Source organism: Scatophagus argus, chromosome 7, assembly GCF_020382885.2.
Source record: "Scatophagus argus isolate fScaArg1 chromosome 7, fScaArg1.pri, whole genome shotgun sequence".
Lineage (NCBI taxonomy): Eukaryota > Metazoa > Chordata > Actinopteri > Scatophagidae > Scatophagus > Scatophagus argus.
Window position 1 is genome coordinate 21,676,171 of NC_058499.1, and position 27,751 is coordinate 21,703,921.

A 27,751-nucleotide genomic window follows, 5' to 3' on the forward strand; every position below is an offset into this window, starting at 1 on the left:
CAACCAGAGTCAAATGAGGACAACAGGTCAGACCCAACAACATTTATGTGAGCCAGTAATCATGTTACCTGTCCCTGTATGGGTTTACTGTCACAAGTACCACCTTGATCCTTCAGGGCTTTTCTGCGGAGGGACTACACACACTCCCATTCGCGAATCAAAGTTTTACAATTAAGCTTATCACCAAATAAAAAAAAACTGTGCAAAGGGACTCCAGGAAATGCTGCCCCTCAGGTCATTTATAGATAATGAAAAACTGATAGCAAATGAGGACAGGCCTATAATCCTGAACGGCTGCATTAAATCTTAATAGAGCTGTTCAATAGCTTCCAGATACAGTGAGTGAAGTGGGGGCAGATCTGTTATGCACCACAGGAAACAGGTCAGCTGGACAGATTGAGACTAATGGTTCATTGGTTTCACCGTCAATCATGCTGTCATTCCCTGGCTGAGTTTCTATTCAAACTAAACTGTCAAGAGAAATAAAAAGTCTTAATCAGGAAGAGGATTAAACACAGTTTATTCCTTCTTTTTGGTTTACAAACAAAAGGCACCCTTTGATTTATTGTTTTTGGAGTTTCACATTGACAACAACTGTGGCAAGAACTCCTTTATTTCCTTCTTAAGGTGAACACAGTGACGTGTGCTCATCTTGCTGCTCAAAGTAGGAGTGATGAAACCAGATGAACAGCACATTTGAGAAGAACATTGACACTGGAGCCAGTCTGAATGCTTTCACAGCCACAGAAAAAAAAACAAAAAAAAAAAAAAAAACTTATTAGCACTCTAGTACAGCCTAATCCAATAGACCCATGTTATGGTGACTGTGTAAAAGGGACAAAAACAAAATTATTAAGACATGAAACACAAGAAAGCTGAAAAGGTTTAAGTAAATAAACCACCACTCCCACTTTAATCAATCAATACAAAGGCCATCAAATCTGAAACATTTGGGGGGGGGGGGGGCAGAAAGGCTGGTAATTTGTGCATGAAAACAGCACATCAACAAGTTTTAGCAGAAAAACTGACTTTAAATAAGCATAAGAGAACATTCAGTCCTACAAAATCCTGAGGGGAAAACTACAGAAAATACAGTTAATATGACTTGTGTTTTTAAAGGCCCTGTAAAGCTACTCTTTGCCAAAGTTAGAACAGTTTTGGTTACTGGTTGTTTTTGTTTGCCTAATCACTGAATGTCACACATTCCTGTGCACCGATCTGGATTTAACATTATTTGAAGCCGATGACGGGTCATGCCAGCATCGGTTAAATTTGATCCAGCCACACCCGCATTCCTGAGGCCACAGATTGGCTGAAATTCTGATTGTCAAACTCTCTGGAAGTAATACTGTGCGATATATTTTACCTAACTTCAAAAAAGCGACAGTTTGACATCTGGGAAAGTAACGGCAACTGTCCAAAGCTAGATAAGAAAATTGACATAAATATGTGGATCTGTGGTTTAGCTAAGCATAAACACCAGGAATAGGGGGAAACAGTGACCCTGGGCCTGTCCAGTGTTGTGTAGTCTTGACACTGTGAGTTTGTCAGAGAACCAATGAAAACTCCAGCAAGTTGGCCTCCCCCACAAAGAATTAGAGTCTTCATTGGTGCGCTTCAGAGGTGCTGGTGGGCAGATTTGGCTAACCTTTGGGCAGAGCAAAGTTAGTGGTTTCCACCCATTTCCAGTCTTTGTGCTAAGCTAAACTAACCAGTTGTTGGCTGTGGCTTCATATTTAACCCAAGAGAACATGAGTTCAATCAATCTTTTCATCAAACTCTCAGCAAGTAAGCAACATAATTGTATTTCCCAAAAATACCAAACTGTTCCTTTAATTTGGATTATTGCTTATTCGATCAAGAATATTTTGTGTTATACAGAAATACTTACAGATATGAAACAATGTTTTCAGGGGCTTTCATTGATTGGAATAACAGATCAGTGGGATTCCATCTGGGATTGTTCCAAGTGACATTAATGTCGTCACTGGCCTGTTTGATGAATTAACTATTGGTATGATTCAGCAGTTTGACATCAGAAGTACACGAAAAAGGACCCGTTTGTTGATCTCCTCAATTCACAACAATCTTGAACACCCTGAATTGGACATGCCACTTCTCCCCTTATGAAAAAATAAATAAATAAAAAAAATAAACAAGAGCATGACAGCCATTCAAGATTACTAAACAGACCTACTCACTCACATCATCACAAGGAAATGGCAAAAACTTACTGCACGACACTCCAATGAACAGACACTTGCTTAATATTAAAATTACAGGCAATTACAGTATTGTTAGTTTCTTGTTTCAGGAGTAAGAGGAAGATTCTGGCTGTGCAAGTCAGGCTGTGACATTCAGAGAGAAAAAATACATGTAAATATATAGTAAAGTCAAGAGACAAGCAACAGTTAAATTTAGTTCCCAACATACAGAAGTTACTTTTACATATTTACTTTTTTCAGTATTATTTACACTAGCTGAAATAGTTTCAGTAAAATAGCCACACAATGTCATTAGCATAAAAATACATCTGTTTCATTATAGGTCTACCTAAATAGAGCTGTGCACAAAATAATTAGAAAACATAGATCTGATTGCTCTCTTCACATTGTTTGAATATTGAAAAAAGTTCAGGCACGATTCACACTTGTACACGTCTTTCCAGAAGGGGGCATCTTTCCACCAAATCACATGATACTATGTAAAATGGCTGACATTGTGTTGTGAGAGAGAAAAGACCAAAACTACATTCCATACTGAGTCCAGGACAGCCACAGGACATACAAGTAGGAGTTTGAAGCTGCTATGACCTAAGACACTGAGCAGACAAATGCAAGCATTACCAAAGATGGACACGTGGTCACGCCCTGTTTCTTCAAAAACTGCAGTGTGCTCAAAAGAACAGGTAACAGACAAGACGAACAAGGCAAAGTGCACAAGTAAACCTCAGGTATGTTAACTGAAGACCTAATATGGCAATGAGGTTAATTAATATAAAAATCCAGATAAGGTTTACGCAAAAAAAAGCACGGTCTTAGCTTATGTTGCCAATTCTATAGGTTGTGGAGATTACTTGCCTAAAGAAAAAAAACAAAAAAACAATCTGTACGATGGAGGCAACAGAATGGTCCAAGAGTTTAACAGAAAGTTATACACAGCATGAGCACGTGACACATTTTATTTATAAAAGCAACCAGGAGGTGAGCGATCTGCTAATTTTCAGGATCGATCTTGAAGGGGTTCACAACTTACTTTTCAGGTGGATTGTAGAGATTGTAATATTTAATGTCTTCCTGTTTCTATTTACAAAATTCACATACCCTCACTGGTGAGGAGATCTGCGCTACATGAATATACCAATCCTGTGACGTAAGATGGCTATGCTGATTGGACAAATGACTTTATGTAGCTCTTCCTTTGATAACATATTGTAAATAATATGAGTCACAGCTAGCAGCATAGTGGATGAGGAGCTTGTACCAAGGAGAACTATCTTTAATGGAACATTGTGTTTTAATGGTGCAAATGGAGAAAGCCATGTAAGTCCAGCTACGGTCTGCAATGCATTTCATAAAAGAAAAAGATTGCAATTTAGATATTTTATTGATATTTATGACATTATTTCTAACTAGATTGCCCACTCCCAAAAGAAAACAAGTAATGTGACAAATATGATCCATAAGTTACTCTAATACAAACGGCTTAATGTAAGTAACAAAACCTTTCACGAAGACAATGAGCTACACTTAGAACTACCCAAAAAGTAGTGTACTAACAAAAACCAATAAATAAGAGGAATCATCTATACTCATTAATCAATATGTCAACCAGTACTAAAAGCATTTGAATTCTAAAGAATAAGAAGCAAAAAGTGAAAGTAACTCTCCTCTCAACTCCACCTGTCTCATCCTCTTCTGAGCTATGAGTCTGTAAGCTGAGGGGTATTTTGGCAAAAATAGCTTTAAGACTGTCACAAATGACTTTCAGACACAACAAAAATAAGGAATCTGTAGAAGAAGCTTAATTTGCAAAATCTGCTGATGCAAGAATGATCAGTTTGTAGGCACCGGATAAAGCAGCCATAGTACAATCTACATTGTGCTTGGTTGTAATTTGGGTGTTAACCACTGCAGTTGGTTGGGACAGCCAGTGAAAACTCTTTTTGAAAGTGGGATCAGAAAAAGCAAGCCCCAACATTGTCAACTTTATCTTTACACCAACTGTGCAGTGTTGAAATGGCTTTGGTCATGGGGATGAGGCGAGGAGGTTAATCAATGAGGCCAATCTGGCTCTGAACAACCCTTCACTGAGTCAGTACAGGATCGTCATTTAACTGCCTCCAATCAAACGTGTTAAACCAGCTCCAAAGCCCCACAAGCTCAGTGTACCTTAAGCTTTGAATCACTAATGCTGCTGTTAGGTAAAAACGATAGAAAACTCTGCTTATTCCATATTTTTGAAACTTTTCAACGGGCCTCACCGGCAGAAACACTGACCACATGTAGACCTTGTGTGAAAACAAAAAGAAAAGAAATATATTGGAGTTATGTTTTCAGGTGACAGCAGAAAAATATAACTTACACACCAGCTTAAGCATCTATTTTTCAGTGAAAGATTACATATAGAGAAGGCGGCGAATGGGCTGACTCAAAACCAGCTTTTGTAGCAGAGCATCATCCAATGCATAGCTTTGTTTTGCAGGCAAGCAGCTGGATGAGCAGACAGACAAGATGCAGGAGATTCAGGTAGCCTGGAGCTTGAAGACTGCAGGAGTAAATCTGACACCCAAGGACTGACTGGAAATGAACAGAATGAGGGTGGTGTGGTCGTCTTCCATTAACTAGTCCAAGTGCTGTTAGTTTGAGTGGTGTACACTGCGAGATCACTCCATGCCCTGTGTGTTTTTATGAAATGCTAGATAGATCCGAGATATGTAACATTTAGACGGCTGTGGACTCCAAGCTCATCCAGTTGCTCCGTCTGCGTGGGTTTAATGGTTCCATTTAATCCTCGACTGTCCGGGCGAACACGGGGCCAGAGACAGACAGCGTGGTACCATTATAAAGGCTTGGAGCTCAGGCATCATTCACAGCAAGCGTTTCCTCGTTTGTCCGCCCTCCACCTCACCACCTTGCCCCAGGCTCATTATCTCATGGTGGAAGAGGCTCGGAAGTACGAGAGGAATTTGAAGCAGAGGCTCACCACAAAGTACCAGATGTTTCTGGCCATCTGGGATCGGGCGATGAAGACGCGCCAGATGAGCACCACCAGGATGGTGTTGAATGAATAGCGGATGTTCCTCAGCCTGAGAAACACAAATGAGACATGAAGTGTGAGAGAAAACCAGGAGTTTATTCTGAACGGTCAAACACAGGATCAAATCCAAATTCTCTTTTCACACAGACATTAGACGTGCTATTCTTAATTGCTTTTAATTCTTTGAAATGCACGCTCAGCTATTCACATCAGCTTTGCTAAATCTGAGAGGATGATTGCTACAGTGACTGTACTATCCACTTGGAATGAAAATCTGAAGGGGGGGGGGGACAAAGAAATAAACAAAAAAAACAACAACTCATATTTCTCACAAATGTAAAACATGTCAGTGGTTAATGGAAGGATGAACTGAACTAAGTGAAAATCCAAAGGGTTATTACGTGCTTATGCAGAGATTTTACTGTATGGTGACCTAGATGTAACAAAAGCTGCCCACTCTCCATAGGAAATGGCAGCTGCCTATAGAAGCTCTTCATATACAGCACTTTACCGTGTGTCTACATGTCGGCACATTTGATTCTATAGACTTACTTGTTGAGGTGTTTGCGTGCAGCAGGCAGGCCGGACAGCTCTTCATTGAGGACGTATTTTTTGGTGCCCATGCAGTAATTTTCCATGTACTCAGCCCAGTGTAGCTGACGCACGTCAAAGTTAAACATCTATAGTGCAGAAATAAAAACACAACAAATGTGGTCAGTAAGCTTCAAAAACCTTAAAATGTCAGTCTACGAACGGTCTACAGCCATGCTAGTGGCTCTGTAAGACACAGCAGTGCTTAGAGCCAGTGCTAATATTAGCAGGACAATACGTTCAGTGTCAACGATAGCGTAATATTTAACAGGTTTACGATCTTAGTTTAGCCTGTTAGCAGGTATTTGGTGATTATGTACGGGAAAAATTCAAATTGTGAAATGATCAGTTTTGGTATCCAATAGCTGTAGAAAACCAAAAATGTTGGTCATGGCAGTACTGCAGGAAGACAATTAAGCAAGGCCTTGGGGAACATGGATGTCATAGCAATGTATCCAGTAGTTAAGATCACAGGGCCCATTATCCAGCAACTGCACGAAAAATCTGTTGAAGTGCGACATTTAAATCTCTCCAGTCATAACGTCCGGTGAAAATAATTCCCTTCGCAACATTAAGCAGATTTTCCTGTGGCACAGTTATAAAAAGTCAGCACTCCCCTGAAAAGGTGCTGAGCTCAGCTGAAAGTATCTGTTAAAAGTCCTTGGGCCCACCTTCTCTTCCCCACTCTTAAACACACCCATCATTTGTTTGACAGAGAGAGAGAGAGAGAGTTTGTGGTTACTTATTGTGCTGCTGTTCATCAATGAAGAACACAATCTGGAATAATTTGTCTGTTTATAGCCTAGACCTTTCCACTACTGTGAGTGGGGGAGGCAGAGAAAAGATGGTGGAAAGGTGCTGTGCTGGATCAGCACTGTGGAAAGCTCGGTATAAAACTGTATAAAAGCAATAAAAAAGGAAAACAAACAACGGGATGAATACTTTTTAGAGGCACTGTATGTGACTTTCCATTTGTATATCTGCTGCCATGTATGCCAATGTAAATCTTCCTGGATTAGACAACAGTTGAACAACATACAGTCTGCTTTATCATGACAATATGTATATATTTAAAAGGTAACTAGCGAGTAATTAGTAACTAAAGAGAAAAGTGCATGTTTTGTAGTGTTTCCCCGAGCAACATACTGTTCCAACAGTGGGCAGGTTTTTCACAGAAAGTGATTACACTTTTCCTAGAACAACAACAACAGGTATTACTAACTACGTAAGTAGGTCAACAATAAAATGAGGAAATAATCTTAAAAACTTAATACAGGGAGGAGCCAGCAATGAGCCCCAGCAGGCTCTGATTTGGGCCTGCAGAGCAGAGCTGAGCTCCAGGTGGCTTTGGCCTAATTTAACCCCCAGCAGTGCCTTCCACTGTTAGGGGAGAGTAAAACTTGATCATTGGTCGAGAGTTGAGGAAGGCACAGTGGCACATGGCTTGTGTTTGGATCAGACAACACTGAGGTGGAGTTACTGTTGACAGTCTTGGCAGGTGATGACTGACTGCCAGCACCCAGGGAACTAAAGGCTCTAAACCAAATATCAGCGCCTCATAGTACATTAACAACAGAACATTACAAACACGAAGCACCCGTTTTTCCACTTTCAGTCACCAACATGCTCTGCACACATGCAGATTCCTACAGTTAGCCTGAACGACCTCTCTGTTCACTACCATCTGACGTCACCACTGAATGAATGACTCACTGTTCTGTAGCCAGTCTGCCATCAGACATTAACGCAGTGGTAAATCTGCCTGCTATCTCCTTAGTGTAAAAAGCTGTGCTGTGAGCTGGGGGTGGACACAGGCGACATAAAGGACTCAGTGTGAATGATGTGAAGGAGACCAATTCCCCCACGTCGTTCCTACCTTCTTATCCTCAGGGTTCATCTGGGCCATCAGCATGGCTACATTGTCTGTGTTCCACACCCAGGAGTGACTAGTGAAATACTCCAGGACCATCATGGCTTTGTGGAGACGAGTGATTGTCTTCATCATCCTATTATATGCAATAGGGTGGAGGAAGATGAGAAAAGAAAAATGGAATGGATTAAAGGTGAAGACAGTGAAGAGCCAGAGAGAAGATGATATGCAAAACACAGAAGAAGGACGATGCAGGAAGAGTAGTAAAAAGAGGAGTGTGGGGAGGTAAAGAGGCAGAGTGGAGGTAGTAGGATGGACAGAAAAGGAGAGGTGGGCAGGAAAGATGAGGGGAATTGAGTTTAGAAAAGTGTCATGGATGATGGCAGAGAAGAGGGATGAAGACAGCAGATGTCCGACAGACAAAAACTTTACCATAATAACCATAATACCAGAATAATAATTGCTCTTGTAGCAAAGGTTTTACACAACATGAGTTCTTTATAGTCTACATTAGAATTATCATTGATTTTTAACAGTAACAGAGTTGTCCATAAAGAGTAGACTGGATGCTGCTGGTATCCATGGGCATGACTTCACAGATCTGATTAATAACATTTGGATTCTAAGTTGTTAATATATGAAAGTGAGTTAGCACAGTGCCAAGTGTTTGTACACCTCTTGACGTCCAGGCATTGAGAGTTGAGCCTTTGGACACTTTCTGACAAACGGAAAATCACCAAACACAAAATCAGTCTGGATTTGCAGTATATAAACTATAATTTTCCGTGGTCCTGAATTTTTTACATTAATCACTGTAATTGTTTGCGAGCAGAGCCTTTGTAAGAATAGCTCGAAACAGCAAAAAAAAAAAAAAAAAAAAAAAAAAAAAAAAAAACAGATGAAAATGAAGTTGTTCCTTTACTGGGACCACAAACTGTGTTCACACTTTCGCATTAAAGTCCCAAATGAGCAGCTGTTACTTTAAGAATGTTTTATAGATCAGGTTCAACATCTTCAAATTATGATTCACTTCACAAACTTTCCAAATAGTCAAGAGGTTTGCTCAAACTTTGTCATAGCACTGTAAGCAGTTAGGTGAGGACTAACTGGATTTAATCTGTGTGCAGGCCAGGAGGACAGATGGTACACTGTCAAATGGACGCAATAACTGCTAGTTCAGACTCCGATTCATTTTGCCAAAATTGATTAGAACTTCACACAAAATTAATATTAGCAGTCGTGGGTACTCAGACTTCCTGTATACAACAGTGTCCTCCTGTTAACACAAGTGAATCCAATTCACATAAAGAGTTAGTCTGTTAGTTCAGATTTAGTGGATCGCAATTTCAGTGAGTTATTCTAAAGCAGTAAGAGTGCTGTGATAATTAGGGTTAGAACTGGTAGCAAGAATGTAAAAACAGCAGAATTAAGAGGGTCTCTGAGTCTTCAATCTGAATTTAAATAAATATTCAACTGAATTTGAATTGCATGGCTGCAACATACTTCAATTTGTTACAAATCAAAAGAGGCCTTAATCCAATGATAGTCTGACTTTGCTGTGATTTGAAACATTAGAACTAATGGAGGCAGATTGAGATGACTCAGATTCCTCCTGTGAGGGCGGATGATGCAGGGGATGTGACAAACATGCACGGGTGGTCAGCACACAGAGGCAGAGATTACTTACAAGCTGGTGACACGCCCAATTAGGATCACATCATGCCGCCAGCATGTGCGTTAGCTACGAAGCCAAATTCATTTCAGAGCCAGACACTCAGCCAGAGGAATGCTCGGCACAGCATCGCATTTAATGTCATAAATACATGTGGCTCGTAGCAAAAGGGGTTATATACAGCGGGAAGTGATCTTTCTGTGACTGGATGTTCTTTTAAAAATCCCATGGTGCCGCAGAATTTTTCCATGATTGGGTGAGAAGTGGGGGATGACAGGAATAGAGCTCACGTTCACTGCATGATTCACAAAAGGTCTTTTCTGAATAAATAAAGTTGTATTTTAAAAAAAAAAAGAAAAAAAAAAAACAGAGCATGAAACTGCTGATGCCAGTTAGGACACAGCAAATGTTTTATTCATTCAGCCCTGGACCCATTGTTGTTTCCACAAAAACAAACAAACAAACAAACAAAAACAGCACACAGTGGGGGGAGGGAGGGTTGTTTCTGACTGACAGGAAGGGGAAGTGCAGGAGGTGACAGTTGCAACCTTACCGGGGCTTGCGGCCTGTGAGAATGAGATAGCCGTCATAGAGCAGGGCTGGCAGCGTGTGGCTGACAGTGGTCCAGTACTGATTAGTAAAGGAGTTGGAGCGCAGATTGACATTGGGCCTTCTGAAGGCCTGCTCTAAGGGATTGGTCTTGAAGGTCATGTTTATACAGTACTCTGTTGAAGAGAGATACACATGACAGGACAAGAAGGACACGGAGAGGACGAGATGAGGAAGTGCGTTTCCTCCTCCGAATGATACCAAGTAAGATGCAAGGCTTGACCTCTGCTAGTCAGTCATCAGCACTATGACATGTAAAAAGCTGTGGCTCTTTAAATATCATGATTTCCCTTAACACTTTAATGCAGTCAGCAGAGGTTTTCCAAAGGGCCAACACCTGGGTTCTCAAAGGCATCTTCAGGCACAAGACCACCTTAGTCCATTTAGTATCTGGACTAAGATGACCTTAGAGCTGACATTTTGGGAACCCAACTGAAAATACTAACATTGCATAGCAAAATGTAAAGAGTGCAGAACCCATCAGTAATCCCCGGTTGCTGGGTTATACATTCTTCAACTCCAAACAAAACTGCACACAAGCATAATGTAACACACTGGCATCACAGCTATGATGTTAGGCTACTACACTAAAAGAAAAGTGACAGGACTAAAGCAGCAGAGATGTGTGTGTGCGTGTGTGTGTGTGTGTGTGTGTGTGTGAGAGGGGGGAGTCTTTGAGTTAAAAACAGCTGCGGAGTGGCACGTCTGAGTCGGCGATGACGAGGTTACCTGGGCTCTCGTCCAATCAGCCTGAGGTACAGATCATAGAGGAAGGCCGGAGCCTTGTGGCTCACAGCGATCCAGTACTGATTGATTAGGTGATTGGATGTGAGATTAACATTGGGCCGACGGAAGGCCTGCTCAAGGGGGTTCCTCTTGAATGTGGATATTACATGGTACTCTAAGAAACAGAAGGTTGTTCAACAGAGGTCATCAATCAGCAGTTCAATACATTCTTTGCTTTTTTCCATGCCTGACTGAAAGCTTTGGCCCTGCTGGCAAAATGAATCCTCCAGATTTAGCACAACTTCTCAAGACAAATAAATACAATAATAACAATACTCAAACAAGTTTGTATGCTAAGCTGATTTACTGCAGCTAACCCAGATGCTAAAAAGGCAAACATTAAAAGGTAGGCTAATTAAACAACTTAGAACATCATAGAAATTCAACATGGCTTCACAAAGGTAATGATCAATTGGCTAAATGATTCCACCAACAGGGTCTACCAATAGCCCTTCTGGATCTTTTGATCATGTCACATGATAGACTAACCCGATGTCATGGAAGTGCAGAGGTTTCAGTTTCCATTTTTCTGATATTTTGTCGACTATAGTGGTCATGGTCAAGAGTGAACACTGAGCTTCAGTCTTTAAAGCAAACATGGTTGAGAGCTCCTTAAAGAGCACTCTAACTATTAGCATCGCAATCCTGTGACATTCACTCATGAGGGACAGTTTAAAATAGGAAAGGATGCAAATCGATGCCTTGGGCTGCTAGTTTCAACTGGTGACCAGTTGACCAGAGATCAGTGAGGACTGGTTTTTCAAGTTTTATTTCAGCTCAGACACTGCATCAAGTGGCTCCCTGTGGGGCCACTAAAGGCTTCATACAGTCATTTTCCCCCACTTATGCAGCAGGTAGACCTGGAAACATGAAAACTGGGCAAACCCCTGCTGAAGATCATGTGATACAATCAAAAGTTCCAGCCATAACTATCAATATGTTGTGGTGAGACCATTGTGTCAACCACAGTTTCCCCAAATCAAGAGGGAACTTTTTTTGAATAATGTTTGATGATACATATTACATTATAAAGGTGTTCCAGTTATTCTGACCAAACCCTAAAACTAACCATGAATAATGAAACTGCACTGCACAAGGTTTTGAGGATGAGGGAAAAGGCATCACAGTATATCTTTACATGTGTTGGAACCATTTAGGCTGCATTGATTTATATTTAAAAAAAAAAACAAAAAAAACCAAAACGGCATGTTTTCCTTCTGGATTCATCATCAATTCTTCTTTGATAGTTGACAGCTGATAGTAGGAAACATGACTGGATTAGATGAATGATGTTAAGCCTACTTGTGATTCAGTAATCAAATGTCGTGTACAAGTAGTAACATGATGTTTATAGCTGCAAGCCAGCTTTACTCCAAACCATAAAAACTGAAAGTTTGACTAGGTCTACATGACTAATTGTTCAGCAGTGAAAATCAATCATCTGAATGTGCTATGACTGAGGCGTTATTTAATGCATGTGGGCAATGTCCCAAAACAATGTATGACTTCTAATTAAAAGGTGAGATTCAATAAGAAAACGCCACACTGATCCAGCTTCAAGCCAGGGTCCATAAGGAACAGGTAAACAAAAGCTCCCAGTCTGGGTGTGGCAGGCAGTGGGTCAGATTACACTCACGGTATGTCATCAGGTGCCATATTTAAACATATAAGCTTCCATTGGCAGGGGCCTTCACAGAGGCTGTGCTTAGGTAAGATAAAAGAGACCACATACCAACTTCCCCCCAGCGAAAAGGGTTGATCCCTCCAGTTGTGCAGTTGTAAACCAGGATGTTTCTGGGTCTGTAATAAGGAGGGAACAGTTCAGAGTAAACCCATTCAGTTTTACTTGTAGAATCAAGCTTTCCAGACAACTTGGTCAGGGGAGGTATGTGAGAAAACATAGGGACAACCTGTTGAGCATCTGTGATCCAGAGTACCAAGCTGCAGCCAGCGTGGTGTTGATGACCACGTCCACAGGCACCAGGTCAGCCACTGCATCATTGGACGCTCTCATTGTGCGCAGGATCCCCTTACCAGCCTGGACAGGGAGAAACAAAAATCAGTTGATTTAAATTAGGATCCAAAACAGTAACAGTAAGTAAACTTCAACATGACAACATTACCAATGTGTAATAAAAACAAAAAAACATTCAAGATTTGCTTCCCGTTGATTTCTAAGAACAATGGGGTAGAACACTTGTGAAGCCCCTTGACCTCCCACATATGAAGTAATTCTGCTCTGTGACCTTATGTGAGCAGCAGGTCAGAGGACATGCTGTTTGGCTGCAGTAAGGACAGTGACAGAGGTTAATGACAGTGAAATGGTTGAAGACTAGCTCTATATTCCACAACATGTGGACTTAGCTCCACAGTTTGCGTTTACCGTTACCTATACCCCATGCTTTTTACCACACAGTGGCAGTATGATGTTATATGGACTCAGAAAAAAGAACAGCAAAAAATATTCCCATCCATAAGGGAAACTTTCATCATTTCAAACAGAAAACATGTTTGTTTTAAACGTGCCTATGCGGCTCAACGTATTTTAGATTGTGTAGTAATTGTGTTGATGAAAAGTGTGGAGCAAGTTCTGTCATTTACAAAATTTCAGCCTGCAGTCAGTAATGCATCTCAGGATTAGGTCCAATAAGACAGCTTCATTTTTACAAAATCTTTCCTAATGCAGCTTTGTGCCAAGAACAAATGATAAGAAAAAAGGTATTAGAGAAATCTGTTGGCAAAAAAGTTGCTCAGAACTGACAGACTCTCATAACTGAATACAGACGGTTGAGAACAGTTTTCCCTCTGCATACTTACTGCAATGAATATTCCACTAGGTCCATTGAAGTTATCAATCCAACCCTGAAAGAGCAGTCAGAGGAAAGAAAGAGCAGAAAGAGGAAAATGTATACTGAAACAATTAGCTGATTGACAATAAATAAATTTGTCGTTATTTTTCTTGATAAATGAGTGAACAAACTTTACACAATTAGTCAATTATCCAAAAGTCTGAGGCTTGCTGGTTGTAGTTTCTCAAATGCAAGGCAGTGTTTGCTCCTAGCACAAGATGAGGAAAATATTATGACAGCATGTGATAACATTGTTCAGCAATGGTAGATGATGGCCACATGAGGCTTCATCTGAGATGGTGTGAACACACGGCCCATGTATCCAGGCCTCCAACTGATAGGTTGAATGTTTGCATGCAGAGTGTGAATGAATGACACCCCCCACACACACACTCTGTCAGGGGACAGCTCCTGTCTGCGTCACCCAAGTTCATAAACGTTCCTAAAGCAGAAATGCTTTGGCCCCCTGTGTTTTCCACAGTGATTGGCCAGGAACAAAAGGTGTGCCGAGCTTCTTTACTCCACATTCCTCACATACTCCCACCATCACTGTGTTCACTGCCCAACTGCTCTGAACGCCTCTGTGCTGGCAGCAGCAGAGTGCCCTCAGAGAACAGACAGAAGGGGTGCCATTGAAATCTGGATTGTTTCCTGAATAAAGGCCAGGACAGATCTGTTCCGATACATAGATTTTCAGATGTGACACAAGTGGTACTGAGCACAGACCAGATTAAATTTTTTATCAGTGCTATTTGATCCCATGAAATGGCCTCACTGCTCACTAGAGAGACCAACTTCTCACCTGGTACTCAAAGGTAACAGCTATGTGTAACTTAGCTTTTCCAACATGAAACTGTTCTAAGAAAGCATATTTCAGCCTTTGACTATTTTAAACGCATTTTTCTTTAAATCCTACTAGATTATATTATAACAGACTGGTACTGGTTTGACCCCCAGCAATTGCATACCATCGAAAAAAATTTATCTGGAGCACACCAAATTTCTATTCTACAGTACAGTACTCCCTACTGAAAGTTAAACAAAAATGTGAAAAAGCAATGTGACACCAATAGTCTGATTCACTCACTGGGAAGGGCTCCTTCCAGCTCGCTCCTACTATGGAAGGTCTGACGATGGCTACGTTCAGGTTTCCAGCCTCCTGCTGCACCAAATACTCAGCCATGGCTTTGGTGTAGGTGTAGGTGTTGGGACGCTCCCCGATCAGCTTGGGAGTCAGAGCAGACACCAGCTCGTCATCCATCCAGCTGGACAAAAAAAAAAAAGAAAAAAAGAAAAGAAAAGAGAGCTTAGTCTTTGCCAACAGCACAAATGCAGAACTCTGTGAACCCTGTGAGGATGTACTTTAGCACAGCAGCTCTGAACCACATGTGTTCCAGCGTGTGCAATCACAGTTGCATGCTAGCATTTGCTAATTATCAATAAAGACAAACTACAGATAAAGAACGTCATTAATTTTGGACTGGAAATTTCGGTTAAATAAGATAATGAGTCAAAGAGGTAAAATCATTAAAGCGATAACATATCATCCTGAGTGCAGTATGAATGCCAATACCAAATGTCAGAGGACAAGTGAAAACTACCACTAAACCATGGCTGTATTTAACAAATTTCTTGATGAGATATTTTAGTGTCATCCCTGGAGCCATTCTGCTTTGCATGGCTGAAAAACAAGACTCATTCACGAGTGCTTGCCTTGCACATCCAGAATCTATCTTACACGCCCATTTTTTATCAAGATATTCAAGTGTGGAATTCATGCAGCTGGTCAGATTTAGTACCTTGCAACTACCATATAGACGTTCTGTAATTCTATATAACAGGCACAATATTTCAACAGCATGGTCTTTTCTTCGGCCTCATAACTGAGCTTGTGATGGATAATTCAGAAGAAATTATTGACACTATTTTCAAAATAGCTGCCATGCTATTCCAGAATGAAAACTGGAAGCAGGGAGCAATCATAGTACAGCTAGTTTGTGTTTGTCCATTTTATCTGTAGTTTGTTGACATGAAAATCACATACTGCACCACCTGCTTGAACTGACACCTCTAAGGTTACGCTCTCTCTAATGATAATGTATTATAAAGGCCGCGTGTACAGATGTGTTTGCATTCAGCTTATGTGCAAGTTTGTATTGCAAAGGAGAGAAAAGGTACATATTACTATCTTGTTTGGACTTATTTAAAGATAATATTATTTCAATCCTGGCTAGGACATATAACATCAAACATTCAAACCGCATGCAGGGTGTGTTTTGTTTTCCACCGACTGGACAGGGTCACATGGACAGAGACAAATTCCCAAAGGACAAACTGAATGACAAAGACTAAATGAACTGAATTAGTGTTAAGATGAAAAACATTCCAAATTTACAATTTGATTAAACAGATTTTGTGAAGTTAAAAACAAACCAGTAAAAAGAAGACATAATGAACATCACTTTTCAGCCCACAAGGTATTAATTTCACTCACAGTCAAGCAACCTTTTATCAGCTAGGTATGTATCACACCGTGTACACTGTGTTTGAATTTCAGTCACACCCAGCATGTCGTCACTTTGCACAGATCCATTCAAGATCCCTCAAAAGCACAACACCCCTATACATTAAATCCATTAGAAATCATCCCACTAATCTCTACTCACTGTACTCAAGCTTCTAATGCTTCACTAATGTAGCTCAAAAGCTGAGACCGGCAGCCTCTACAACATTAGTGCGACTAAGCAGCCAGTTATTCAACAGCCGCAGCTGAGCTGGCATGCTCAGCGCTTCACCTAATCTTAATACTGTCCTACTTCCTTTTAATGCATCTAGCAATCTGGAAAAAAATCCCTCTAAACACTTCAACCATAATATCATGCTACCGTATGATAAGGAGACCACTTTCACATCCTTACATACATGAACAAGGCGTTCCCAAATGAACCACCATCACACCTCTGCTGACAGAGCAGTAGCTTTTCAGTAAATTAAACTCACTCCAGAGCATCAATGAGTCTGCGGTAGTCCACAGGCGGAGGGTAGATGATTTCCTCAATGAGTTCTCTGTCGCAGTTGGCATAGGCTGTGGAGATGTGAATGAAGATCTGCAGGTGCTTCATCCTGTGGGCCAGTGCCAGCATCTTCTGGGTGGCCAGGACATTCAGCTGCATTGCATCTCTGAGGGGAGGGGGGAAAAAAAAAAACGGACAATAAAGTGTAAGACATATTTAGTGGAAGAAATTTAATGCTCAAATACCACGGATGAAAGGAGTGGCATCAAATCTAAGTGCCCCAAAATACCAAGGACAATTCAAATGTCAATCAAATGAATTTACCGTCTTACAGCAAACAAAATCCACCATCTCTGAAAGCAAGCGAGTACTTTGCCAACATAGCTCAGCAGAAAAAAAACTCTGCCAGTTTCCTGCCTGTAAGAGTAATTTTTTGAGGGAGGAGTCTCAGGTGTAAGGTATCCCTGTGTACTGCAAACAACACTGGGCACAATCTGTCAACACCAACATGTTGTCATGGAGTGATCTGAGCAAATGTCCACATTCATTAACATTCTCATACTCGACTGTTGCCACACCAAATCAGGAAGAAAGACATCAATAAACATGGTTAACTTACAAACTGCCATTAGAGAAAAATAGGCGGAGGAAGAGGATAATGTACTGTACAAATTCCCAGGAAATTCAGAAAGAAGTTAAAACAAACTGAAAACTCACTTGAGTGGCTCGTTAAAGCGGATGGTGGCGGCACAGTGGAAGACGATGTTGATGTTTTCAGCCAGGATGCTCTGATCCTCTTTACTCAGATCCAGCTCTGGCTGTGTGAGGTCGCTATTCACTGCTATGATCTTCTCTGCAAAGCCCGGCTGCTCGTCTTGCAATCTTTCAAACAGCTGAGTGGGGGAATGAAGCCAAAAAGATGCTCAAGTCACAGCACATAGTAAACCATAAGCACAGTTAGAAACTGTAACGAACAAATGATAGACTGTTGCAGTTTGTTCAGCAGACCCCAGCTCTCTTTATTCCTCAGGAGCCTGTTGCACCAGCCAAACAAACACTTGATCCAAAGTTTCAAATGAAAAGCCAACACTAACTGCTATGTTTGTAAGTAGTCTAAACACGGGCTCGACAGTGTGAGTATTTCTCTAGCGTTTGCTCTCAAAAATTGCTCTGTGTGAAGTGAAAAAATAATTTACGAGTGCAGTGCGAATCCCTCATTGTAGAATTTTCTGTGATGATGCAGCCGGTGACAAGTGAAAGGAAGGTGAACACATAGCTGCATCAGTAGCTGAAAAGGGCAGTGAGTACTGGGTGAGTATGAGTGAAAGAGAGTATAAGAAATGTGTGCCAAATGTGAACCAGCACGAGGGGAGCAGAGGAAAAAGTAAACCGTCAGTCTGGTAATAAAGGTACAGCATAGAAAACTGCAGGAAAAGTGAATGTAGTTTTCCCTGAAGTAAGAATTGACTTTGGCACTGCAGGAAAACATCTCCCCTGTGTCTTCCCCACTACTCTCCTGAGGCCGAACGGGAAAGGCTAATACACGCAGACATTGCTAAATTTAAGCTGATTAAATTTGGAGCAAAAAAATAAAGATATGATAGATACACACACACCCTAATGTGTGTGTGTCTGATATTTTGATGAGGATCAAACCTTAAACCCTGCCAACAGTGTATGAGTAACAATGAACCTATTTTTGTCTTGTCTTGTCTCAGACATGAATAGACATTACTACTCTGTATGTGTCGGCTTACTTATAAATTTCTTACTGACTGGACACAGATAAATTCCAATATTCTTTGTGTGTAATTCCCATGTGCTCCTTGAGAAAAAAAAAATGGCACCGAGTCCTTATTTAAACCTCTACTTTCATGACAACTTAGCTAAGGTAACTAATCACTGCGGTTGCAGAAAGTGATATTTCATCTTGTGCATCCTCAGGCTGTCAAGGGAGACACAGACCACTAACCTCAGACTGACATTAAGAGACCTACAGACCTTATTCCAAAGAGAAAAATCCCATCTCAAGTGAATGCAGCATGAAATCACACTTGTGCACTTGTCTAATCGAAGCAGCAGAGCAGCACAACACTAAGTGTGCATGTCAGTGTCATGATAAAAGGTATGAAGTCTGCATCAGGATGTGATCTGGGTGAAAATACTGAAGGAAACTGTCCTCTGACTCTGACAGCAGGGTAGGACGCACACCCGGAAGTGTGAATTCTTCGGTGGCATCTTAACTCAATGTTGGAACCAACTTGTGTGGTGCAGCCTGCCAACTAAATTGCAGCACAACTCCCACACTACACGGAAACTCACAGACAACTGGTGCAACAGGCTCCACTCCTGCACCCATCAAATCATCCCAATCTGTCAGCTCACTTCTCACCTTGCAGTTGATCACATCGGCGATGCGAACCTGAGGGCTCTGACCAGCTTTTGATCGGACCATCACATAGACGGCTTTGACTCCGGGGCAGGACCTCAGCAGCTTCTCCAGCAGCACCTTAAATGAAGAGCAAGTAAGAGGCACAAAGGCTCAGCTGATGGTCGGTGCATGCTCCAAATTGTATACTGACGAATGAAGGGGTGATGGGGGGATTGTTTTGTCCCAAACACCAATTTTAAATAACTGACTGATCAGAACTGGAGACAGTAACAGACTGAAATACATGAATATCAAACAATGGCTGCTATGTAGAGGAAGGCAGTAAAAAGGTTGGCCATGTGAGCATTTTGCTCCATTTATCTGCTGTCAAACCAAAAATGTTCTCAACTCCTGCCTTCACAGCATAGACATGAGCACAAACAGCAGCAAAATGCATAAGTTAGCATAAACATATAAACTCATAATTCAAGCACCAACAAATGCAGTTTGTAATTAATATGCTTGAGTGTCACTGTGTCCTGCAGGAGTGAGGGGGGAAAAAAAAGTCCACCTGAATGATTTTGTCTCATCTGGCTTGCTAGCTGCCACTGTCAGGCTCACTCATCTTGCGATACTGTACCTTGCCCATGAAGCCTGTCGCTCCAGTGATGAGCACATTTTTCCCTGCATAGTATTCTGGGATGTTCACCATGATGTCTGCAGTCCTGGTCAGTGTGCTCCTCAACACCACTCCACCTGCACAGACACAGCACAGAAACATAAAAATTAAAAAAAAAAAGAAGTTTAACAGTTGTGAGAGCAACTTCATGCCTGAACTTACTCCATGTGAAGACTGAAGATGTGAATCTAAAAAGGAGAACAGTACTTTGGTGGTATTCAACTTGATAACTCTGGCAAGGTGGTGACGTCTATTGGATTCTCAAATCAGTGGAATCACATCTCATTTTACATTAAAAAGCAAAATTCCAGCTAGAAACGTCAAATAACTTGGGAGGACATCTCTAAGCAGCACCTCGTAGCTTGTTTCAATAACTGGAGAGTTATTAATAATAATACTGAGATGAGACGTCATCTTTGCGGAACAGCCAGACTACTTGCAGGGAAACAGCTTCCAGCTCTGTACCTTTCAGTTGTACAACAAACACATACAAACATTGTAGCTCGAAGGGGAGGCATCCGAGTAATTGCTAAAAGCTGTAAGACCTGCCTCACGTGAAGGAAGCCTACTGTTACAACTAGCATTGATAAGCTACACTGTCAGCAACACACACAGCACAGTGGCAAATGATAGATATTCAAGTCGTCTTTATTAAAAAGGGGCTAAAAACACATTTGGTTGTTGGATTTCTATTTCTGCGTAATGTGGTCCTCCATGATCACAGAGTTTGTATCCTTGTTCCTCTGGTAATGGTCGAGTTGTTTGCTAACGGCAATCACTTCTAATGAATCCACATCCACAGTCCTAATGAAGCGGATCAGTGCAGTATTACCGTTTTTCTTCATATTAATACACATGGTGTAAATAACATCTTCAAAACAATTTGGGATCTCTGGGATGGACAAAATATATGAAGACATTCTAGATTTTCTTTTCAGATATTTTTAAAACAAGTCCCCAGCTGTTTCAGTTGATAAGGAGAAAGCTGCAATGCTGCTTTGCTGCGAAGCTCCAGAAATGTTCAGAGAACTGAGAACCATCACCTATCTTTCCATTGGAGTGGAGATGAGCCAATATTGATATTTGCCAATATTTACCAATATTTGCATTGTGTGAACTGTTAGTTTAAACAAATTTCCAGGGGCTTTAGCAGCAAGAAAGAAGCTCCTCAAATTTCTGCAAAATATAGACACCATATTGATACCAGTCAATATTTGTCTATCCTTTAACATGCAGCACCAACTATTTGCAGGCTGTGAAAGCTACACTTGGCCTGAGAAGGGCAGCCACTATTCACCAATTAATCCTTTCATCTATGAGATTGAAGAAAATAGTGAAAAAAAACGCCCAATGTCTATTTTCCTTAGCCAAATGTCTGCAAATTGATAAAAATATTAATATGAGAGAAGGTGAATACTTGTTATTTTTTGATTAAAAAGGGACAAGTACAACACAGTGTGATGTGTTGACTCTGTGAACTACAGTGGCCTTATCTGTCACATTATGTTTTGTTTTGGGTTTTTTTTTGGTTTTTCTTCTTAGCACAATGGCACCATAGAGTAGATAACAGGCCATTCGGGAACCAGGAGATACGTCATCTAATCATTAACTTAGGTGATTTTATTCTAGCAGCTATCACGCGACTGAGGCGTATTACAGCACTTAACCAAACATCATGAAACCCAAATCTGCCATTCAAAGTAAGACCACAAGCATGTGCCACAACTTAACACTGCTGTTACAGTAAAGTGAATTCATGATACAGCCCGTCATTTTCAAACATGGAAAACTAGGGCCTGTTTCAGAAAGAAGGTTTCCAGAACCAGATAAGAACCAATCAGAATTAGTTCAATCAAGTTTGAGTATGTTCCGAGTTAAGGTGTGAGGTGATGATGATGAGTTGCCATGGCAACCATTCCAGTGGAGCTAGAAATATGAAGACATGAAAATGTGGATATTAACATTTGTCTTAGGCATCAATAAATTAACAGTATTACCGCTTATTAAGTGCAATCCACTCATTCAGCATTTACTGACTTGAATTTCCTTAATGGATGATAAACAGGGATGCACCAATCAACCACCCATGGACCAGAATCGGTCGGTTTTCAGCATGCTAGACCGGACCAGAGTCAGTCTCCCAAATCTCCGATTCCAAGCTGGTCTGTTTTATGCACGTGTCACACAACATATGCACAGACACGCAGACAATAACCCGCAACCGTATGCTAACACATCTTCCGCATGCAAGTTGTTCGCTTAGAGTGAATAAGACACTTAAAACTTAAAAACACCATCACCCAGCTGAACTTGCATGCTTGAAGAAGCTAGCAAAGGAAAAGCAGCTAGCCAGAGCTCAGGCCAAGAAAATTGCAAACTGCAATTTTCATCAACTCTAATGATAAAAGTGCTGGAGCATCTGTAGCATGGTGTAGCAACATGTAGGATATGTTGCTACACCATGCTACAGTGTTCAAAACTGTCTTTTACATTTAACAATCTCACTTGACACCATTCACACTACACTGTGTGTGAATTTAAACAGCCACTGCAGCCCATATTCCAAAAATTAACTTTCAAACATTTAGTCCACTTTTAGAATCTTGAAGTTGTTCCAGCTGCACCACAGTCATCCTGACTCAGAAATATTCACCCGATCTCCAACATGATGCGCAGAGTATGACATGTTCCATCTGTGCGACTAATGTCTAAAGCTTTTATACAGATTTGTTTTATTTAAATAGTGATTACTACAGTAATATGCAGAGAGTGTTTCCGTGCAGGGGAACTGGTGGACAATCTGACAGCTGTCTTAATGCCCAGAGTCACTGTGTTATAAAGGACAATGTAGCCTATAGATTTTATTCTGATCTATAAATTCTTAATGTCTCCGTCCTTATATTATTGACAGACTGATCATAAAAACAAACAAAAAAAAAGTAATCCTTAGGTAACAAAGTAATATGTAACCAGAATTTCTGGTTTTCTGAAAGACATAATCTTCTGCAAATGAATGTGTTCCCATAAGTGCTGCGATATCGACTGAATGAATGAGGAAATGAAACGGTGCGTCTGATAGCTGCTTCAGGCTCAGAAACTTTGTTGGAGAAAACCTGCCAGCGAGCTAGATGGCTTCCCAGAATATGTTACCATAGTAACTGAGGCAGACTTTAAATTAGCTCCCTTTCTGAAAAGCAAAACTCACTCCTCATTTCAGGCTTAACTAAACCGGCTTTCTGAAACAGGGGCTTGGTTTGAGCAGGTGCAGATAGACCATGAACAGGGAAGCAGTGACATTCAGAATTAGAATTAATTTGAGATCATAAGTCATTTTGTTCTGTACAGGCAACTCTTGATGCGTTTTTTTGAAAAGAAAGATTGTTGACAGGATTTCAAAAGACTTCAGTGCAGCACAAACACTTCAGTTAATCTGAAACCAGCAGTTTACAGTTAGTCATCTGTTATTCTGTAGGCTACACTGTAGACTGGATGTGAAGCTAAAACCACATTTGGTATTTAATTTGAAACTATAACAATAATTCAGAGCAAAGTGCCTTCAGATTTTTACAGCTCTAATGATGTAAACTGAGGACCTTCTTGCTCTACTTGCTCAAGCTTTAGCAGCATGAGTGCCCCTCTCATTACAGTTAAACCTGTTATTCTTGTTCACATGCAGTGCAGTCAAACTTGCGAGCTCACCAGCGTTAGCTTGGTTTCCAGTTAAAATAACTGGAGCTTGGAAGTCAAGGGCTAAGTTTATATGTATGTCTTCGTTCTTGTGATTCTGAGAACAAGTAGCCTTTCCCACTTCCTGATTTTGACCAGCATGTGTGAAGAGCTTGACTGACAGAATGCTGAAACAAAGCCACACCTCATCAACAGCAGCGTGAACACAAAACAGTTAAAATACTGTCAGTGAATTCTGCTGTCACACAGGGCTTTTGTCCTACACAGCAGGGTATCAAAAGTAATAATAGGGAAACAAATAATTCTAAGTGAAAGAGAGTCATTAACATTTTGCTACTACACACTATGCTCTGTGGATACCTGCCCAAGCTCTGGTCAGTGCTGCAGATGCACCGTTTGCTGCATCACATCCTGTGCCAAGTGGCCAGCTTGAGCTGTACGCAGCCTGTCAGAACTCGACTGTGACTGTGCGCTGACTCAAGGCAGCTTGTGAACGTGCACGGTGCCCAGGGAAATGTAATCTAGTACCTACGTTTAAAGAGTGTTCAGTGAGGGCACAATATGACGACAGGATGAGACTTCATGTAGGGCTCCAGTGAGAGATTGTTAGCGGTGTTGAAAATTTCGAAGCTCATATGGCCAATGAAAATTTGCATTTAATCATAGCATGCAGAACAAGTGATAGAGTTACCAAACATATCAGGGAACTGTCTTCATTGTGGATTTAGAGGTAGAGACCCTGTGCTGTGCTCTCAGAATCACTATCAGGACTGAAAAAGTCACATCAGTGCATCCCTAAGTCAGATCAGTTCCTTGACTGATGTCTGATGCCTAAACTCTATGTTGTTAAGTTCACATACTTGGGCTTAGTCAAAAGTAACATAATGAACTAAAAGCTATTTCCAAGTCCTGTACGCTCACAAGCTGTGGAGCAGAAACCTGTCCCCACAGCATGCAGCTACCCACCAGGCCTCCTGGTTGTGCTGAAGTGTGACGATCAAAAAGATCACTGTGGTCTCGTCTCGTCAGACCACTAAAGCTTCTTTCGTTTGTTTCGCAGTCTGGCCAACGCTTGGCCAGCTGCTGTGTGAGGGTCCATCAGTGACGCTACGACCACACCGTGGAAACAATGACGCTTTAGACTGCAGTCTGCAATGTTTTCTGTCATCATTCTTCCCTGCATACACACTCAGCTACTCCTGTTTCTATTCATCAGGTCTGGCTCACAGTCAATGTTCACAATGAACTCTTGGAGACTTTGTGAGAGATGCAAAATTATGTGTATGCTTTGTTACCAATATGACTGTAATGTTAATGTTTCTGTGTGCATTTGATCATTTATCCATTTTCTGATTAACTAAAAATGAGCTTTAAAGATACACGTGTGCCTGGAACGGCTTCACTCTTGGTACAGTAGTAATAAATGCTAATGCTAATAAATAAGTGCTAATAAATGACACACTGCTGTTCGCAAACCGACAACAAAAAAATGAAGGAAATGCGTTATATAAAAACAAAGTATCAACTCAAGAGAATTACTTTTGAGGGATAGAAACTAGGGAGGGGAATTAATATGATTTTAGATACCAATTCCAATACAGATTCTGTTATTGGGTCCTTTATTGTTTGCTGAAAAATAAAAAGCCCTGCATATGACAGGTGTGCACTGATTTAACCACAGGTCATAACAGGCTTTCATTAACAGAGCTGTCAAGAAAGTCAACTGATTGATTAGTCAACCAAAAGAAAATTAGTTACCAACTACTTTCCTTAAAAAGAAAAAGAAAAAGAAAAAAAAAAAAAGTCAAACAATGGCCGGTTCCAGCTCCTTAGATGCAAGGATTAGCTGCTGCTGCTTCTGGGTTCAGGGGAAATCTTCACGAACATTTTTCACAGTGGTTCTTGTTCAATAACCAACACAGGCTGACTGTTAAGCCACAACTAGCGCATTCATTTAATCATGCGAATATTATACCTGCCAGGGAAAGTGTGTAAGGTCAGGGTGTGTGCTCCTGCACAATTTGGCAGCGACACACAGTCAGTGTGAATATGTGACGACAGCAGCTACCGACACGATAAATTATTGTAGTTTGAACTATTTGCCTGACACAAACTTTGTAAAATCTTATGTCTTGGGGTTCCTTGCATATTTCGTGCAAAAATGTCTAACAACCCCAGTACAGCTGAGGGGTGACATCATTTTTGGCTTGGATTAAGAATTACTGCAAGTCACAAGAGTAACTCTGCATTCGTTGGCAGGATAACATCTAGCCTTGTGCTTCTTCCTGCTTCCTTGTCTATAAATCGAGTGTGGAAACAAACAAAGATGTGGCCATGAACTAAAGAAAGACTGAAACTTCTGAGCCATGTCCTGAAGAAGTTTCGTAAAAGAAATCTTGACACAACAAGCTGGTGTCCTGTTTAAGTCACTGAATTCGTGCACATGTCAGACTGAAAAATGCAGAACTGGGACAAAAGGCATCCGCTAAAAGCAGTTTTCCCTTTGCAGTATTCCCTCAGCAGAAAACCTGGCACTCTCCGATGTGGATGCCCTTGAAAGCCACCAGTGTTCTGTTTGTTATGACGGTGTGTTAACAAACCTAACAGACCTGCTATGGCCTTTGATCAAGTGTCTGTAAAAGAGCTACTGTAGCTTACAGCGAGACGGGGAGCAAGTGGATCCCTGATGCCACATCTTGCTTCTCAATAATTGATCACATGCATTTGAATGCTTAAACTGGGCACCTGTGGCCGAGGTAAAACAGTTCACAGTCAGGTGAGACAAACAGTCTCAGAGGAGGAATCCACCCAATCTCTGTCTGACTGATCCCACTGGCAAGCAAAGGAAACCCTTAAGAGAAATTAAAGGCTTCCAGACTTTGTCACAGAGACATTCACTTACCTCTCTGTATCAAACACACAAGACCTAGCTTTCATCCAACCCTACAGAAATAAGAGAGAGCAGGCAAAATACACTGACGTAGAGACCGCAGAGACAGATGAATGGCACACCTGTCCACTAAAACTTGCTGTGAGAAATGCCACCTTCCAGCTCATGGAGATGTCACAACACACCAATTCACCTTGAACACACATTTCAAGTCCACAATACAAAACAGGAAAAAGTCAAATAAATGGCAAACATTCACACTTACTATTAACTCAGTATCTTAAACCTGGCGAGGGCACCATTTCTCCAAATTGCGTGCACATTACTGCAATTAGAGGCATCACGCATCTCGGCAGTGATAATGTGATGCATTTGAGCACAGCAGATGTGTGTTACAACAGACAGCATATCAGAGCAGGCACAACACACACTGAAACCAAGACGCCAAGAGGCAAAACGAAGGCAGCGGATCCCGTGATTCTCATTACAAACAGCTGCCTCGCATCATTACGAGCCACCACTCACCGTCCATTTGTACAGTGGGCGACGCTTAAAACCACACCGACTGTTTGGCTTTGGCAGCCTTTAATGTGATTACTGCAAAGCCTGGGAGTAAATTAAAAGTGAGGCCGCTCAGCTAACCCTCGCCTTCAATTAAAAGTGCCTCCTGAGCTGCCAGAACAGTACAAAGCGCCAGCGGCGTGGTGGAAAAAAAGGAACTATTGTGAATTAACATACGTGTTCAACACAAGAGCTCCGTGGTGGCAATGCTGAATGACATTCGTGTCTCTGTGGTAGTTGTGGGGTGAGTATACAGTAAACACATACTGCATACTGTATAAAAAAAGTCTAACTTAGTCCCTTCCCTACATCCGCAAATATCTTAGACTAACACTACAGTTGTGTTGAGCCGCCCCTCCCTTCTCTGGTGCATCTCTTTCTAAACGATGTAACACGTTGACCAGCTTGTCACACCACCAGTTGGCGTCTTGAAAAACTGTAACGAGCGCCACAGTTCACAGAGTACAAAACACATACAGTTCGTGGACGTAATTTGAACGGCGTACGTACCCGGAATGTCGACGTTTCCCCGGTTCTTAAACTTGGGAGCCTGTAGTGTGGCGGCAGAGCAGTTGCGTGTACCGCTAGGACCGACACAGTGGAGGTGGAGGCTCAGCAGGAAGCCAGCAGAAAGCCAGCAGCATGGGCGGATAAATGAACCGCCGTGACGTCAGCGGGACAGCGGTCTCCGGCATAGATAGGGTGTAAGAAGACGTCTCACTCCTCATTGTTTCTGTTCGCCTTAAGGTGTAGTTCAGGAGCATTTTAAAAGTATGTGTGCTAAAGAAGTTTCATTTTTCTTTTCATTTTTTAGTTAAATCAGGTAACACATAACGTGTAGGGTTTTGCTGTTCTGATATGATCAATACCTTGTGGCTATTATTTAAGCTAATATTAGCAAACGTTAGGGCCT

General features: G+C 41.3%; 1 protein-coding gene across 2 annotated transcripts; it reads right to left on the reverse strand.

Moving 5' to 3' along the window:
* Window positions 1–503: 503 nt before the first annotated feature.
* Window positions 504–27,498, reverse strand: far1 (fatty acyl CoA reductase 1). Of its 2 annotated transcripts, none has more exons than XM_046393680.1 (13): window positions 27,349–27,498; window positions 19,662–19,777; window positions 19,043–19,159; window positions 17,368–17,543; window positions 16,637–16,816; window positions 14,724–14,901; window positions 13,605–13,649; window positions 12,698–12,825; window positions 12,520–12,587; window positions 9,946–10,117; window positions 7,727–7,856; window positions 5,812–5,939; window positions 504–5,308 (listed from the first exon to the last, which is right to left on the reverse strand). In XM_046393680.1, the coding sequence occupies exons 2-13, from the start codon at window positions 19,731–19,733 to the stop codon at window positions 5,149–5,151; spliced, it is 1,554 nt and encodes a 517-aa protein (XP_046249636.1). In that variant the 5' UTR covers window positions 19,734–19,777; window positions 27,349–27,498; the 3' UTR covers window positions 504–5,148. The 2 variants fall into 2 exon arrangements, with proteins under 2 accessions (XP_046249636.1, XP_046249637.1); XM_046393681.1 differs by lacking the exon at window positions 9,946–10,117 and adding an exon at window positions 10,731–10,902.
* Window positions 27,499–27,751: the final 253 nt, after the last annotated feature.